Source organism: Procambarus clarkii, chromosome 50, assembly GCF_040958095.1.
Source record: "Procambarus clarkii isolate CNS0578487 chromosome 50, FALCON_Pclarkii_2.0, whole genome shotgun sequence".
NCBI lineage: Eukaryota > Metazoa > Arthropoda > Malacostraca > Decapoda > Cambaridae > Procambarus > Procambarus clarkii.
The window spans coordinates 1,901,592-1,919,787 of record NC_091199.1 but is presented as its reverse complement, the minus strand read 5'-3'; the positions used below and the strand labels follow the sequence as shown (position 1 = coordinate 1,919,787).

General features: G+C 44.1%; 1 protein-coding gene across 1 annotated transcript; it reads left to right on the top strand.

Annotated features, from left to right (window-relative positions):
- Positions 1 to 6,663: 6,663 nt before the first annotated feature.
- LOC138351560 (uncharacterized) lies at positions 6,664 to 11,920 on the top strand. The gene is made up of 3 exons (XM_069303352.1): positions 6,664 to 6,772; positions 10,812 to 11,039; positions 11,277 to 11,920. Exons 1-3 carry the CDS (start codon positions 6,664 to 6,666, stop codon positions 11,918 to 11,920), a joined length of 981 nt encoding a protein of 326 aa, XP_069159453.1.
- The last annotated feature ends 6,276 nt before the right edge of the window (positions 11,921 to 18,196 follow it).

The following is an 18,196-nucleotide window of genomic DNA, read 5'->3' as shown; positions in this document are numbered from 1 at the left end:
TAGACGGCTGTAGTTATGCTGCCCTGCTGTTCATGAAGTCTGCCTGGTTCGGGACCTCGTGTGTCCAGTTGGAAATGTTGCCCACTATCCACAGGGGTCAATAAGATCACAGCCATCCACCAGGGAACAGGAAATGAGGTCGGATGCTCTCAACAGATGGTGTGGACATCGTCAGGCCCCCCCCCTCCTTCTAAAATAATTGAGGTTTGGGTGTGCTCAACGGATGACATAGACATCGTCACACCTCCCCTTCTAAAAGTACTGGGGTCGGGTGCACTCAACAGTTGGCGTCGGCATCGTCACGGGGCCGGAAGGAAGGAGGATGAGGGGAGGGGCAGTCCTGGACTAACTGGGCAGTCCTTTCAACCCTTATCAACCTCCCCTCGTCCTGTATCAACCTACCCTGGCTTTGTGTCCTGGAGAGACCACTCCAGACCTACAACCAGAGTGTAACTCCATAGTCTCCTGAGACTGATGGATGCCTACTACTACTATCCACATCCGTAGCAGCTCCCTTGGTTATCTCGTCACTGGCATCCATGTCCACATGTTGAGGTTTGTCTCGCAGTCTCAGAGAGACAAACCTCTCTAGATATTTAGACAAAAGACCTAGATATCTGTGAAGATATCTAGGTCTTTTGGGGCCTCCAAGCCTCGTTGATGTAGGGCGATCTTAAGCTCCTCGGTACTCTAGCTTGTTCAGGCCCTTCCCTACCCTTCACTACTCGTGTTTGAGAATATTGCATAAACTTGATGAAACATTGGATGTAATTGTTTAGCCATCATAAGGAATGATGGCTAAAATCGTTCGGTTCTAGGAAATTGCCAAGACGCGTTTCTGCGACTACTCATCCCCTTCCTCACCCAGTTTCGTTTCTTCACAAGAGATTTTAGCAGTCTTTGAACCGTTTTGTAAAATGTTCGTACAAGTATAAGAGAGGTGACAGGTAGGATTATCCTCCTCACCTTTCTCTTGAAGTTAAAGAAGACCAAAAAGTTCACATGTTACGGGCTCACCATAGCCCGTGCTGATTGGAACTTTTTGTTCCGAGTAGCTGAATCTAAAACAACAACAACAATTCATATGGCTCTGCACAGAGAACAAAATATGTAACAAAATAGCGATGCAGCTTGTTCTCGCGAGCGTTTCCAAAAAACTGTCGTACTAAAGTGCCCTACCCTATCCAGCCAGAGGACTCACGAACAAAACTCAGGAAATTATGTCAATTTCATGAGTCGGTATACCATTCTCTAGTAAACACGTGTTTAGCCTTAAGTAAAGTACGCGTCAAAATGCGACCTGTTATAAACCTGCTGGTTGTGCTGATAGTCTTGACAAAGCAATAGTATGTCAGGTAACAGAGGGCATATACAGCTCCATTTTCTAAGCTTCAAAAGGCCGACACATTTCAATCTCTGAAAGAATGTCGTGGTGCAGTGTTGACTCGTCTACAGTCCTTTTCTATTGACCTTCTACCGTGAAAACCTGTAGACTTCCTTAATACTAGAAAGCTTCGTCATTGATCCGCCTTCACTCACCGCCCGTCAATAGATCAAGGCTAGGTTTAGGTTAGGTTATGTGTGGTTAGGTTAGGTTTAGATAGGTTATGTTTAGACAGGTTAGGTTTAGAACAGGCCTTATCATTGTCCCTTAAACACTAAGAAGATTAATTGATGAAGATTAAGACACCCTAGAGGTGGCACGGGTATGAATAGCCCATAACTGCTATTTGGCCGTGTGCTGATGACCAAGGTCATTAAGGCCAAACGCTTCTGCCAGTTAGCAGTCTGAAGGATGGTTGTGTGCTGTACCAAGGATATTTCTCGAGTAGATTCATGAAGGCGTCGGTCATCCAGTCTGTCAGCACACAGCCGTTCACACAAAGATCTGACGATTGCGTGTATATCATCTGAGAGTTGACTCACTTTGTGACTCACTTGGTTGACTCACTCGTGCCTCACACCATTAAAGTAAGCCAAGAAAAAGTCAAGAATTTGACTGAATGATTGGTTCAGCAGTATTTCAATGTGTAGTGCAGGACATAATTTGTAGTGAAGCTACCATACTGCCCGAAATGTCTCGTCATTTAAAGATTTTAGGTGTGCTTCATCACGAGTCAGTCTCTAAGTTTTTTTTTATTTATATAAATAAACAAATACATGAACGCACAAAACAACGAAAACCTGTACATATCAAGTATATCAAAGCAAGAACAGTACACAGAAACAAAAATTCTGTACACTAAACACAGTGACAGTAACCGCAAAACAAACACAAGCGGTGAGTAAAGAAAACTGCAATGAATCAATAGGCTAAACAGTACATGGAAATAAGAGCAAAAAAGTACATGGAAACAATAGGCTAAACAGTACATATCTACATAGCAACACAGAACACAGCAAAGAAAAATACATGAAAAATAAAGAAACCCATAAAGTATATAAATAACATAAAACACACCTGGAACCAAATACATAAAACAGACACAGACGTGGATATAGAACCACGTGCACAAAACCACACCTACCACACACACACAGAGGAACAAAGGAGCATAGGACCATACACTCGCTACCAAGGTATACGACATACACAAAATGAGAAGAAATTATGTACACACACACAAAACACACCCTAAACAACAAGACAAACACACACATACCCACCCACACCACACAGCACCCAAGCACGCAAAAGAATGGGTCACAGGCCAAAGCGAAACACGGCCACAAATAGAACAGTAGAAAACAGTACAGCAGAAAACCCAGGCCCAGGAGCCAAAACCTCCCTCAAACCTGCACACCCACACGCATACGGACACAACCGGCACCCGGAGGCACTGAAACACACCACACACACACAGGAGCAGCAACATCACACACACACAGGAGCAGCAGCATCACAAGGGGGGGGGGGACACACAATCACACGCATCCCCCGCCAAGGAGGCCCAAAGAACCGGGAAGGGAGCGCAAAGCAAACCCCGAGACCACCCAACCCCTCCAAACCCACACCATCACTCAAACCCCACCCAAGACGAGAACATCACCTGCCCACCAAGGCACCCACCGACCCAAAGGCAACCCCACGAACATAGGCAACCGTGAACCACCGACCAAACTCTTCCGGAAAAGAGCGCTGCAACCACCACCAGGTAAACCGCATGCGCCCCCACAAAAAGCCTAAAATTCGGGTAACCCCAAAACCCTCCCTCCTCCCAACCCACACACAAAACACATAATCTGCAACCAAAACACATAACGCATAACGCACCCACCGCGAATAACCCGGGAAATACAAAAACAAAAACCGCAAAACATCACCCCGACAACCCGGACCACAAAACACGTCCAGGACATCCCGAAACCAGTCCACCAACCCCTGCAACCGGACACAAAAATAAAATACATGCACCTGCGATTCACTTAAACCACAATGAACACACGTCTCAGAATCATACAAGCTAAGCATACACAACTGCTCATTCGTCGCCAGCGACAAGTGCAGAAACCGAAACAGCAATTCACGCTGCTGAGGCGCCAAGAACCGTTCCCCCAAACACGATCAGATACCACCCCAATCCCAACACGGAAATAAGCCCTCCACTCGAGGCCGCACCCGGGGCAACAACACCCCATACACAGCCTTGCACGAGAATGACAGAAACCCAGGATGGCGGCAGAGCTCCCGAAGAATCCCCACGGCTCAAGAATAAACAGGGGGGGTAAAAAAGGCCACCTCCCGACAAACCCCCAAATCAACCAAATAACTGAAGTAAAGCGAGCAGAAAAAAACACCCAGCGAATTCAACCCTCCACCGAGAACCAGCCCCTGACGCAACGAGACCCAGAAGAGGGCCTTGGCCTTCGTGAAGACGTCAGGAATGCCAACACCCCTCTCTCTCACCCGTAACACCAACGTCGAATGGCGCACCGGTTGATAACACCCACACCATACATATCTGTACACCATACACTCCAAATCCAAGGCCTTCCGACGATCCAACGGGAAACACCAAGCCACAAACCAGACACGCGACAAGACCTTACACGCAACAAGCAGTCCCCGCTGATAAATCGTCAAAGGCCGATGCGACAAGAGGCCAACCGATCGAGAGACAGCACCCCAATTCCACTCCAAGGAGCGGTCATAGGAGGCAAACCAAGTAATCCCCAGAAACCGAATCGAGGAGACCACCTGAAACCACGACCTATCCCACACCAGGCGGGAGACCCACACACCGATCCCCCATCAACCCCGACTTCGCCTGATTAAGAACGGCCCCCGTGGCGGACTCAAACCGCAGAAGAACGTCCTGGACAGCTCCAACAGAACCCTCCGAAGCTACAAACAGAACGGTGTCGTCAGCATACCCGCAAATGGGTAGCCGAAGACTGGACGGCAGACAAGGAGGCACAATCAAGGAACACGCTTTCACCGCCCGAAAGAGAGGTTTCTGAAAAATCACATACAAAATCATTGACATGGGACACCCCTGACGAACGGAACGGCAAATAGGAAAAAAGGAACTAAAAAATCCATTGACACAAATGCGACTGCGACTCCGGACATACAACAAACGGACCCAACCCACAAACACCGATGGAAACCCAAGCCGCTCCATAGCACAAAAAACAAACTCCAAAGACACCCAATCGAAGGCCTTTGACCAGTCCAAGCTGATCATAGCCACCGAAAGCCGATACTCGGACGCATAGAGAAGCACGTCACGAAATAAAGCATCGCAATGCATTAGGGCACGGCCAGGCACACCACAAAACTGCTCCATAGAGACCACCGACGCAACGACACCGCGACAGCGACGCACTAAAACCTTAGACACAATTTTATAGTCCACATTCAAGAGCGTAATAGGCCTCCAATTTGAAAACAATAGCAAATCGCCCGGCTTTAGGAGCAGCCGCACGATCCCGTCACAAAAGGAATCAGGCAGAGCACCCAAACGCAAACACGCCTGCACCACTTCCAAAAGCACCTCCCCAACACATCCCAAAACGTAAGGTAGAACTCAACGGGCAGGTCATCCGCATCCAGCACTCTTCCTGGACGAAACGACCGAACCACCTCCAGGAGCTCCACCGTGGAAACATCCTGCACCAACCGGGCACACTCTTCTTGTGACAAACCGGGGAAGCACCTGTCCAAAAAGGAACCTGCGAGCACACTATTCCCACGCACCTCCCCACAGAGAGCCTCCAGCTCCTGCCACACGAAAATCAGAACACCCTCCGTGCTAGAAAGCACAGACCCATCAGGCTGCCAAAGGCCCTTGAGAAGAATGGAACCCCGAGCAGCCTTCTCCCTCCCTAAAAGAAAGGGAGAGAGCCTCTCTCCATCCACACGCTCAGCCACACGAGCACGCACGCGATCACAGTCAGCCAACACCGCACGCAAATCACAAATACGCTCCTTACACTCAGAAACTGCGCACAAATACGTGGACAACGCAATAACCGACAATTTAGTTTCCACCACCCAGGCCCCACCCGCACCTGACTCCAGACACCAACCCGGACAACCACCAAACAATGATCCGAGAAGGCCACCTGGACCGTGCAAAAATAAAAAACCGAACACTCCCCACCGGAAACATAGAACCTATCCAACCTAGAACTCGCCCCACGTGCAGCGAAGGTATATTCCAACGAGCCACCACATAAAACAGCCGCATCACGAAACCCGCACGCACGCAAAACCTCAATTAAAGTGGCCGAAACATTTCGAGGGTGAGCACTAGAGCAATCCCGCACACACAATTAAAATCCCCCCCAAAGATAAAATCCCGCGTATCATGCCGCAGGTATGGCAGAAGCCCCTCCCGAAAAAACAGCTCCCGGTCTTGAAGATGCGCCACCCCAGAAGGGGCGTACACCGTCAAGAACGGAATCACAACCTCCTAAATACTCAGCCCGAACAAACAAGACCCGCCCCTCATCATCCATTTCCGTGTGAAGCACGGAAATAGACGCCCTCCGCGAAAACAACATCAGCGTCCCTCCAAAGGACGTCCTCGGCGGGTTCAACACAACATGATACTCAGCACACAACCCTTGGAAAACAGACACATCCCGAACATTGTGCTCCTGGATCAGAGCCACATCCACACGCTGCTCCCTAAGCACATCCACAAGGCCCAATTGGACCGCCAGAGCATTCAGACCACGAACATTCAAAGATGCACAAACAATAGCAGGCGCCATCGAACCCATCAAATACCCCCAGCCCCTCCAGGCTCACCAGGGGGCACAGTGCCACCCACTGCAGAGGCGTCGTCAGCATCCAGAGGCTCAACCTGCCGCCGTCCCACCACCGAGGAATCCACCAGAACGCCGGGCCTCTGATCCCTCAGGAAGCGGACAGTGCCGGCATCACCCAGCAAAGCACGCCGAGACCCCGCCGCCACTGACCAGGTATCACCGACGTCCACCATCGACGAGGAAATCTTGCTGCCATCCGGCATTGCATCACCTCCGGAATCCACATCAGACACAGGAGAATTAGGAGGAGGAGGGGGGGGGGGACCACGCAAGGCACAACTCTGCGAAGCCTCAACCCTTTTGCCAGGGGGCTCTCCACTGCGCGCGCCCCCCCCCCCCCGCATCGCGCTTCCGGCGAGGAGCAGGGGAGGATAACACCCCCTCATGGATCACACCCTTAGGGGGAGCAGAAAGCGGATGCGCAATGCAGGCAACAGGAATGCTGGCACCATCGACGACGCTTCCATCACCCTCAGCGAACGCACCGCCCACAGTGGGAGGCACCGATACGACACTCCCATCACCATACCCATCCACCATCGAAGCACCAGGAACAGGATGCACCTCCACATCCACCGGATTTTTTTTTTTTTTTTTTTTTACATGCAAAACATGAAATTTAAATACAATAAAAAACAATACAAAATACAGGACAGAACAAAATAAAACAATAGACCACCGGCCAGAAGGGCCGACAGCATAGCACAACAAACACAAACACGATAAATGCATAGAAAAATACAGCATACATCAAGGTACAAAACATAAGACAATGGCAAACTAGCCATCACAGTAACATCACAAAACAAAACCTTCATAAAACAAAACATACATCAAGAAGCATAACAGGAAACATAACATGACAAACACAATACATCCCAAACAAAACATAAGGAACAAACACGTACAACAGGTAAAGCAATATGAAAACACCAAGTCAAACGTACAGCACAAAAACAATACAGAAATAAAAACACACACACACCAAGCCATCCGCCCCATAACAAATAAAGGGCGAGGCCAAAATAAACAATAAAAATAAACAAACAAAACACGCACACCCGAAAACAAAACAGGTACAAACACAACAACATACATACACTGGCCTGAAGGACCGAGAATAAAACAACAGAAAGTATATCAAGAAACATAACAAGACACTTCAGCACAAAACAAATGAATACAAATTTATACAAAGACACTAAATACCGGCCTGAAAGGCCGACAACAAAAAAACAATAATGAGCAGAAACATATTGAAACACAGGAAAAAGAAACAACAATACCGGAAATACAAGAAAGACAACAAAACAACGGTCATGAGAACAAACATAACACCGGCCTGAAGGGCGCACAATAGGTACAACACATTGCAAACAAACCACAGGGCCAAGCACACACCAAACACACAGCAAGCACACAGACTACTCAAATTTCTCATACTTATCCGGCCACTCTGCCGCCAGGAATCGAACACAATACGCCTCCCAAAGTAACATGATGTCCTCCGGAACAGGCTCATTATGCACCGTACGAGGATCAGGCATCAACTACGGCACACCCACAATAAAACACCGAGCCCGCTGAACCCAGATGGAAGAAGGGTGTTGGATATTTCCAACACCGAATACAACACTGTTGTATTCTCATTACTTATTACTAACTATACTAATTATTGTAGTAAGTAAAATTAACAACACGTAGAATTCTCATGTACTAATAAATTCATCTGTGCAGTAGGCTAGAATTCTCACGTCACCTGACGCCAGTATTGCGTCAGATTTCCTTACAGTTAACACATTATATCCAATGTATGTGAGAATTAAATTCGATTCTCTATACCTAAGGCATTCTGTATGATAACTAATTGCAGATGAATTGACTTCCAACTAAAAGCCGAATAGAGCGTTGGAGTCATAGCGTCTATCTCGTAATAACGTTAACGTCACCAATGAATGCCATGGGGAGACATTAATTCCTCTCCCTTATATATTTACTATTCTTAAATTGGTAAATAAAAATATTTTCCTCCTCTAAATAATAAACCCGTCCAGTCTTCAACGTTTCAAGCGTAAATGCGAGAAATATTAATGTTCGTGACAATAATTTGTTTTATGAACGCGGACGCGGCGTGGGTAGAGGAAGGCCACCCCAGTACACGTGCAGAGCCGCTCAGAGGCAGACCTGTGCATACCGTACTCACAAGGAGACGCCATTGCTCAGCCACAAGGGCAGACGTTATCCATCCTCAGATGAAAGTCGCCACTGTGAGGCGTGAATAACCTTGCAGATAATATCTTCTACTGGTGCTGGTGTCATTTAAGGAACCTTTTAACCTGGTTCTGGACTACACGTGACCGGCCAGTGAAGCGCGCCACGGTCCAGGATAGGCCTTGCCGGAGCCTGGTGACGCGAAGCACGGCAATCTTTATACTTATACAGTGCCCACAGCTAAGTATATTCCTTTATGTGATGCATCGGGTAAAGAGTTTATTGGTAGCTGGGTGATTGTCCGTTATGACGCACGATAACATCTAATAACAGGTGATTAAATTTTGTCACCTGTAACTCTCAATTTCTTGAATATATAGATTCAGTAGTTAAATTAGTTGCTACTGTAAATATTTGTCTTGCAGCACGAGAGAGGAACTCTCCATGCCGCCTTCTCCCATGTTAATCCGTCCCATTCATCAGCCGACCGAGTCCAGAGAATAAGAGGAACTTCCATGGCTGGTCTAAAGGAATCGTCATTAAGCTAAGACTTTAATATCTTTCATGATTCTATTGCAATTTCTTATGTGCAGAATCCCTCAGGATTAATATGTGGTTTACTGTAACTCTCATTACTATACTCATAATCTATGTTCTCATTTATGTTAATGATATCAGTTTCAATATAATTTTCATAGGATTAGATTATTATTACTTGAATTAGTGAACGAACCACACTAATTCCTGGATGTACTTACCTCCAGTAATAACCCCCCAATGTAGGTGTTTGAGGGTTTGATTCATTTAATAATACAGCCCATTAATTATTTCTATGATCATATTCTCTAGTATTTTGTCCATAGTTACTGGTTCATCTAGGAATTATCTAATGTCTCCGTGGTGTAGTGGTAAGACACTCGCCTGGCGTTCCGCGAGCGCTATGCCATGGGTTCGTATCCTGGCCGGGGAGGATTTACTGGGCGCAATTCCTTAACTGTAGCCTCTGTTTAACGCAACAGTAAAATGTGTACTTGGATGAAAAAACGATTCTTCGCGGCGGGAATCGTATTCCAGGGACCTGCCCGAAACGCTACGCGTACTAGTGGCTGTACAAGAATGTAACAACTCTTGTATATATCTCAAAAAAAAAAAAAAAAAAAAAAAAAAATAAATGATCAGAAATTCTCAGTTTCCCTCTTTACTATAAAAGCGGGTGGTCCTTCGTAATTTAATTTACTACATTAATATTTAAATAATCAGATTCAAGCCCCAAATATCCCACATTATGGTCCTTATCGAACCGGATAGGCATTAAATTTATAATTAAAATATTAATCATTAATAACTAATCCTTGTGTGATAGAAGCTAGACTAACTATTTAATTAATTGTGTCAACTAACAGGGTAACACATCAGTTAGTCTGGATCACACTAACAGGTACCTTATACATAGCTTTAGTGTGTCATAACCAATTACCCACAACACTTAGACCTACACCTCATACAGAAGTATGAATCTTTAGGTCACCAGGAGCATCAGCTCATAACCTTTATATGTTTTCACCTGTGTGTACAAGTGCACTCTTATAAAACAAAAAACCCCAAAAATACAGCACAACTATATTCACTTTATTGCACCACAATAATCTTTACCCATGTTATTAGGTAGAATTTAGGCTGAGATTGTGCTGAATTTGGTACAAGCCCAGACTAAATAATTTTATAGTTCTTAGTTAGGAATTATTACGACTAGATCTAAACTAGTCAGTGTTGTATGTATTATATTATTTGTGCTGACCCTATACAGGGTGGGATTAATTTTTGAGATAACTCTGATTAGAGCATCTCCAGAATATTTCTCTTGTATGCATTATTTTGGGTATCTATTTTGTGTATTGCTGGATAATCCCCATTAACTCTGATGGTGATATAGATGAGCTAACCGGACGAGAACTAATGGTGAAGTTCAGACAGTGCACAAAATATCTAGCTATTTCGTGTTAGGTAGGTAAACCCATAGTCTATTAAAGTATATTAGGCTATCCTCATTGATATTGCACTCCACTGAATGAGTCAATATCCCAGTTACCTCAGTAATAAGTATTTACTGACCAATCAGCCTTTACCCAACAAGATGGATACGGCTACCAAAATGAAAAGGACCCTTGTCGGTCTGAAAGGTCATTTGACCCGACAGATTAATAAATGTCAAAATCTGTCACAACAGTCAACGGTTGATTACTTTGAATTAGAAGATTTATTACAAGTTGCTGAAAGTAAATTTGCTCATATTAAGCAACACATGAATTTGTATTTGACAGAACTGCAATCAACCTCTATAGAAAGTAGTGAACTTGATGAGGTTATAGATGAGTTAGCTCAGTATGAAGAAGATATCCGAGTTAAGCTTCTACCCTATAAGAAGAATATTGCTAAAAACAAGCTGACCGTAACTTCTACTGTACGTACAGATCCTGAGGTTAAATTACCTCAAATCAACATACCCACATTCTCTGGTGATGAGAACGAAAGTTGGGATGATTTCTGGAGTAAATTTGTAGATGCAGTAGACTCTAAAGCTAACATTCCTCAAACCACAAAATTCACTTATTTACAAGGCCTGTTAAGAAATGAAGCCTTGAAAGTAATCTCCAATATAACACTGACCAGTGATGGTTACACATCAGCTGTTCAATTGCTCAAAACCAACTACGATAACACGGAGAGAACTATTACTGTCTTAGTTCAAAAATTGCTAGATTTACAATCTGCTAATAGTTCCGCAGAATCTCTCCAAAATTTCAGACTAGAGTTAGAGTCTTTACTCAAGGCCTTAAGCCTTAAAGTCCAAATACAGTCAGCCGAATGGATGACTAAAGTAGTTGTTAAGCGAAAATTGCCAAGAGAAACTTTAGATAAGTTGTGTACTATATACAATACGACCTTTTTGACTCTGAAAGAAATCACAGAAGGTCTACATACCTTAGTCGAAAGACAAAGAGCCAATCAAGATGGGGAGAAAGTTACAAACTCCTCTACCAACTCTCATCGTAACTCAACTCAAGTTGACACTTCAGTCAAACCTAAACAGACTTTAAATAAGTCTAATAAATTTACATCAAAAACTACTCTATCCACTGGGAAAAGAAGTGGAAATGTAGGTACATATTCGGTGTCTCCTTCTGAGATAACCAATGACTTGTCTACTAAAGAGAACAAGTCAAACAAAGAGAGAAGGTGTCTGCTCTGTAATCAAGGGCATACCGCATACCAATGCTCTGTTTATCCTACTTATAATGCTAGGATTAAAAGGTTGCAGGAAATACGCAAGTGCACCAGGTGCATGGGCTCTCATGATCCCAAGAAATGTGTAGTGCCGCTCCGTCCCTGCAACAGATGCAACCAAGGTGTGCACCACTACGCCTTATGAAGAAAATCTTCTACACCAACCATGACCACTGGAGAGAATTCTACTAATTCTACTGCAGTGCAATATTGTAAAGTACATCACGAAGTAAATGTACTTGCTACTGAGTCAGGTAATAATACTACTTTGCCTACAGCTCAACTTAAACTAGAAAACCGAAGATCTAGAATTAACACTAGGGGTCTCTTTGACCAAGGTTCACAGAAAACTTTCATTACACAACAGTTGGTAGATGAGTTAAATTTAAAACCTACCAAAAGTGTGAGGTTGAACATTTCTGGTTTCCTGTCAAATAGTGGACCTCGTGACTACAAGGTAGTTAAATTACTAGTTAGATTAGGATCCTCTACTAGCCCAATCCTTGCGGTGGTAGTGGATAAGATTCCTACGGACCTGCAGGTCACAGGATTAGCTCGCACTGCGAGACACCTTAAGCGAAACCGCATGAGGCTAGCAGATTATAAAATAAATTCTGACTGCCTCACAGATATTGGAATACTAATAGGCGCGGATCATTATTACAAGTTTATAACTGGATGCACTAGACAACATGGTATGAATTCGTCCGCGGGGGGCAAATTGCTCACAGGACCCGTGCTTTTCAGACAAGGTCCAGCGTCCACAAACCAACAATCCAATAATGTAATTGTGGCGTGACTAGGCTTGGAACAGTCACCCCTACGCTTCAGGGAAATAGCCGAGGCCATTGAGTCTGACCCACCAATACATCGTTTGTGGGATTTAGACACGTTAGGCATCATCCCTGAACAACCAAGCCCTGATGATATGTGGACTTACCAGCAATATCTGGATACAGTTGTCTACTCAAATAAACAATACTGGGTAAGACTCCCATGGAAGTTGGATCATCCACAACTTCCAGTGAATTATTTTATGGCAGCCTCACAATTGCAGTCTCAATTAACACGACTGCAGAAGCAGCCAGACAAACTAACCATGTATCACCAACTTATCCAACAACAACTTAACAATAAGTTCATTGAAATTATTGAACACGATGACCGAAAAACAGGTCATTATTTACCTCACCATGCTGTGGTGAAAGACTCATTGACAACACCTATTCGTATTGTCTTTAACTGCAGTGCTAAAGTAAAGCCGAGCAGTGTGTCTTTAAATGAATGTCTCCAAACGGGACCTAGCCTAACACAAAGGCTACATGATGTGTTGTTACGATTTCGCACAGGCATCTTTGCCTATACAGCTGATATCAGCAAAGCCTTTCTTCGAGTAGGATTACAGGAGGAAGATCGTGACTACACCAAATTCCTCTGGTTCAAGGATCCACTAGATCCTAACAGTGAAGTAATCACCTATCGTTTTGCCTCAGTATTATTTGGAGCTACGTCCTCACCGTTTCTTCTCCAAGCAACATTAGACACGCATTTGAGGAAATCAAACAGCCCTTATAAAGCAACCATTAGTGACAACTTGTACGTCGACAATTTCCAGGGGACAACTAATGATCAAGCTGATCTGGTAGAAATCTACCATGAGGCTAACCGTGAACTGTTAGGAGCCAATATGCCACTACAGTCGTGGGCCTCAAATAATAAACTGCTTAACCAGTTAATCGAGAAAGAATTTCCAGATTATCAGGTACCCAGTCAATCAAAGGTTCTAGGCGTGGAATGGAACACCAGTACTGACGAGATGAACATCAAGTCAGTACAAACTGATAATTCAACCCTTACCATGAGAACATTGCTCTCGTTTGTCAGTCAACCATTTGACCCTTTAGGCTTGCTTAGTCCTATATTAATAAGGGGCAAACTTCTAATGCAGGAGTGCTGGCAGAAACATATGGGATGGGATGATCCGTTACCAAGTGAGTTACAAGCTAAATGGCAAATACTCTCGACGGATTTTAACCAGTTAGGCGTTTTGAAATTTCCTTGTAATGCTTCAGGACCAAACTTACCCACCCATTTACACGTTTTCTGCGATGCCTCTGGCAAAGCATATGGCGCAGTAGCCTATTTAGTTAACAGTGCGCAATCAATGTTACTCACATCAAAGGCAAGAGTTGCTCCCATCAAGAAGAGATCCTTACCTCAGATGGAGTTGAGTGCATTACTAGTGGGAGTAAGATTGGCTCATTGCCTGACAAAGACACTCAGTAATATCCACTTTGGTGAGATTGTAGGTTGGTCAGACAACGAGGCAGTCTTGCAATGGGTAAGAAACAATAACAACAAAACTCCTTACGTTAGTAATCGCGTCAGGGAGATTCATGATTTATCCGCAGGATATAAGTTTAGACATGTCCCTACTAAGGACAATCCTGCAGATTATTTATCAAGAGGATTGACATTAAAACAGCTTGTCAAGTCTTCGCTGTGGTTCATTGGACCTTCATGGCTTGTTGGTGGTCAGTGGCCCAAACAAAAGCCACAAGTCATAGTGACCAATATCACCACTCCCATGAAGGAACCAGAGCCTCAGCGAATATTAGCCATTGATCCTCATCATTATTCTAACTTAAGCAAATTGTTACAAGTGACTGCGCACGTGTTTGATTTCCTTGCTAAAGTAGGAATTCGACATAAATTTCCCAATCCTGTCCACTATTGGATCAAGCGTGCACAGGAAGAGACTTACGGAAGCGAATTTGAGAATCTTCCGGATAAACTCACTAAGTCTCTGGGCATCTGGTACGATGTTAACACTCATAACATACTACGATGTGGAGGACGTTTGCTGCATGCAAAGATTGACTTAGACACTAAGAATCCCATTCTTTTACCTCGTCACCACATCATAACTAAACTTCTTGTCTTACATCACCATCAATATGGTACACTGCATGGTGGAGTTTTAGATACTCTCACCGACCTTAGACAAAAGTACTGGCTTCCTCAAGGTCGTCAGACTGTTAAGACCATTATTAAATCTTGTGTAATCTGTAAGAGATACGACGCTAGAGTCTGTCCTTACCCAGGACCTCCCCCACTCCCAGAAGAGCGAGTGGTTCATCTTCGTCCTTTCGAAACCACTGGAGTTGATTATACAGGAGCCCTACTCCTCACTGGTAACCCAGATAATATACCAGTGAAGGCGTACATTTGTCTCTTTACATGTGCTACAACCAGAGGCGTGCATTTAGAGGTCACCCCAGACATGAGTGCTGAAGCTTTCATTCAAGCTTTCCACAGATTTGCTGCCCGCCGATCATGTCCTAGATTAATGATATCAGACAACGGATCTAATTTTGTGGCAGGAGAAAGTTGTTTGCGAGAAGTCTGGAACTACCCTGAAGTAGTCAGTCTTACAAAGAAGACAATGTCACTGGAAATTCATAGCACCAAGAGCCCCTTGGCAAGGTGGGTTCTATGAGCGAATGGTAGGCACAGTCAAGAAGTGTCTAAGGAAAACTTTACACCGACAAAAGGTCAGTTACTCAGAACTCCAAACTATTATTGTGGAAATCGAGGCACGAGTCAATAACCGCCCAATCACCTACCTGTCTGATGATTACACCCAGAGAGAACCACTGAGCCCCTCTCACTTGATCCATGGAGGTCTACTGAGCCCTCTCATCCCTTTAGCCGAAGAGGACCCTGTAGACCCGTCCCATGTGACCAGAGGAGACTTGGTGGAAAGCTACCAGCATCTTTCTAGAGTTATTAACAGGTGGAATGAGGTGTGGACTCGAGAGTACCTCACAGCTCTACGAGAGTACCACTACGGAGCTTCGAGTCCTTACAATAAGGTGCAATTAAAGCCAGGAGACCTAGTGCTAGTCGACAGTGATGGACCAAGGTCCGAGTGGCCTATAGGTAAAATTATCACCATTCATCCAGATCGACAAGGTGTCCTAAGAGTGGTTAAAGTCTTATGCAGAGGCAACACTACTCTAAAAACTTTAGAGAAGCTGGTTCCCCTTGAACTGACTGAACAAGAATATCAGCCAGATCCAGTTTCCCCAGTAATTTCAGAGGACAATGAATTTGTTCCTCCAAGCAACCGCCCCACTAGAGCTGCAGCTCAACAATGTAGGCGGAATTTGCAAGCCTATTACAACTCTGAAGAAGAGTAATTTCCTTCACTTCCCACTGAGATAACTATGATGAAACTACGATGTGATATCACGTAATGAAACATTACCCGTCACTATGACCCAGGATATCGCATCACCGTAGATTCTGTTAGTTTAAATTGGGAAAGTTGAATTCTATAAATATTGTGTAGGCTACAAGCAACATGTTTCATTTGACATGTAAATAGCAAGACTCAAGTTCTCGTAAGTCCTTGATGAATCCGGGACGTTCGTTATGTGTGGACTAACATACTAACATATTAACATACTAATGTACTAATCTTAATATCACTTCGGGATAGGTCAGTACAACACAGTACACTACGACCCTAGAATCCTCCCCCCGGAGTTATGTTGGATATTTCCAACACCGAATACAACACTGTTGTATTCTCATTACTTATTACTAACTATACTAATTATTGTAGTAAGTAAAATTAACAACACGTAGAATTCTCATGTACTAATAAATTCATCTGTGCAGTAGGCTAGAATTCTCACGTCACCTGACGCCAGTATTGCGTCAGATTTCCTTACAGTAAACACATTATATCCAATGTATGTGAGAATTAAATTCGATTCTCTATACCTAAGGCATTCTGTATGATAACTAATTGCAGATGAATTGACTTCCAACTAAAAGCCGAATAGAGCGTTGGAGTCATAGCGTCTATCTCGTAATAACGTTAACGTCACCAATGAATGCCATGGGGAGACATTAATTCCTCTCCCTTATATATTAACTATTCTTAAATTGGTAAATAAAAATATTTTCCTCCTCTAAATAATAAACACGTCCAGTCTTCAACGTTTCAAGCGTAAATGCGAGAAATATTAATGTTCGTGACAATAATTTGTTTTATGAACGCGGACATGGCGTGGGTAGAGGAAGGCCACCCCAGTACACGTGCAGAGCCGCTCAGAGGCAGACCTGTGCATACCGTACTCACAAGGAGATGCCATTGCTCAGCCACAAGGGCAGACGTTATCCATCCTCAGATGAAAGTCGCCACTGTGAGGCGTGAATAACCTTGCAGATAATATCTTCTACTGGTGCTGGTGTCATTTAAGGAACCTTTTAACCTGGTTCTGGACTACACGTGACCGGCCAGTGAAGCGCGCCACGGTCCAGGATAGGCCTTGCCGGAGCCTGGTGACGCGAAGCACGGCAATCTTAATAATTATACAGTGCCCACAGCTAAGTATATTCCTTTATGTGATGCATCGGGTAAAGAGTTTATTGGTAGCTGGGTGATTGTCCGTTATGATGCACGATAACATCTAATAACAGGTGATTAAATTTTGTCACCTGTAACTCTCAATTTCTTGAATATATAGATTCAGTAGTTAAATTAGTTGCTACTGTAAATATTTGTCTTGCAGCACGAGAGAGGAACTCTCCATGCCGCCTTCTCCCATGTTAATCCGTCCCATTCATCAGCCGACTGATTCCAGAGAATAAGAGGAACTTCCATGGCTGGTCTAAAGGAATCGTCATTAAGCTAAGACTTTAATATCTTTCATGATTCTATTGCAATTTCTTATGTGCAGAATCCCTCAGGATTAATATGTGGTTTACTGTAACTCTCATTACTATACTCATAATCTATGTTCTCATTTATGTTAATGATATCAGTTTCAATATAATTTTCATAGGATTAGATTATTATTACTTGAATTAGTGAACGAACCACACTAATTCCTGGACGTACTTACCTCCAGTAATAACCCCCCAATGTAGGTGTTTGAGGGTTTGATTCATTTAATAATACAGCCCATTAATTATTTCTATGATCATATTCTCTAGTATTTTGTCCATAGTTACTGGTTCATCTAGGAATTATCTAATGATCAGAAATTCTCAGTTTCCCTCTTTACTATAAAAGCGGGTGGTCCTTCGTAATTTAATTTACTACATTAATATTTAAATAATCAGATTCAAGCCCCAAATATCCCACAAAGGGCACCACGGAACAGGATGCACGCGGTCAACAATATCAAACTGCAAAGAATTCTTATCATCATACGCCACGCCGGAGGTCAAGACGAGAGGGAGAGGCACCTTTCCACGAGGCTGGGCAATGGGCAGCCCACTGGGAGCCTCCTCGGCTGCCTCATAGGGCTCCGCATCAACCACCGGACGTTGTACCTGCAAGGACCCCCCACACTTGGCATCCTTCTTCAGCACCAGCTTGAGGCCTTGACTCACACCAGAACCC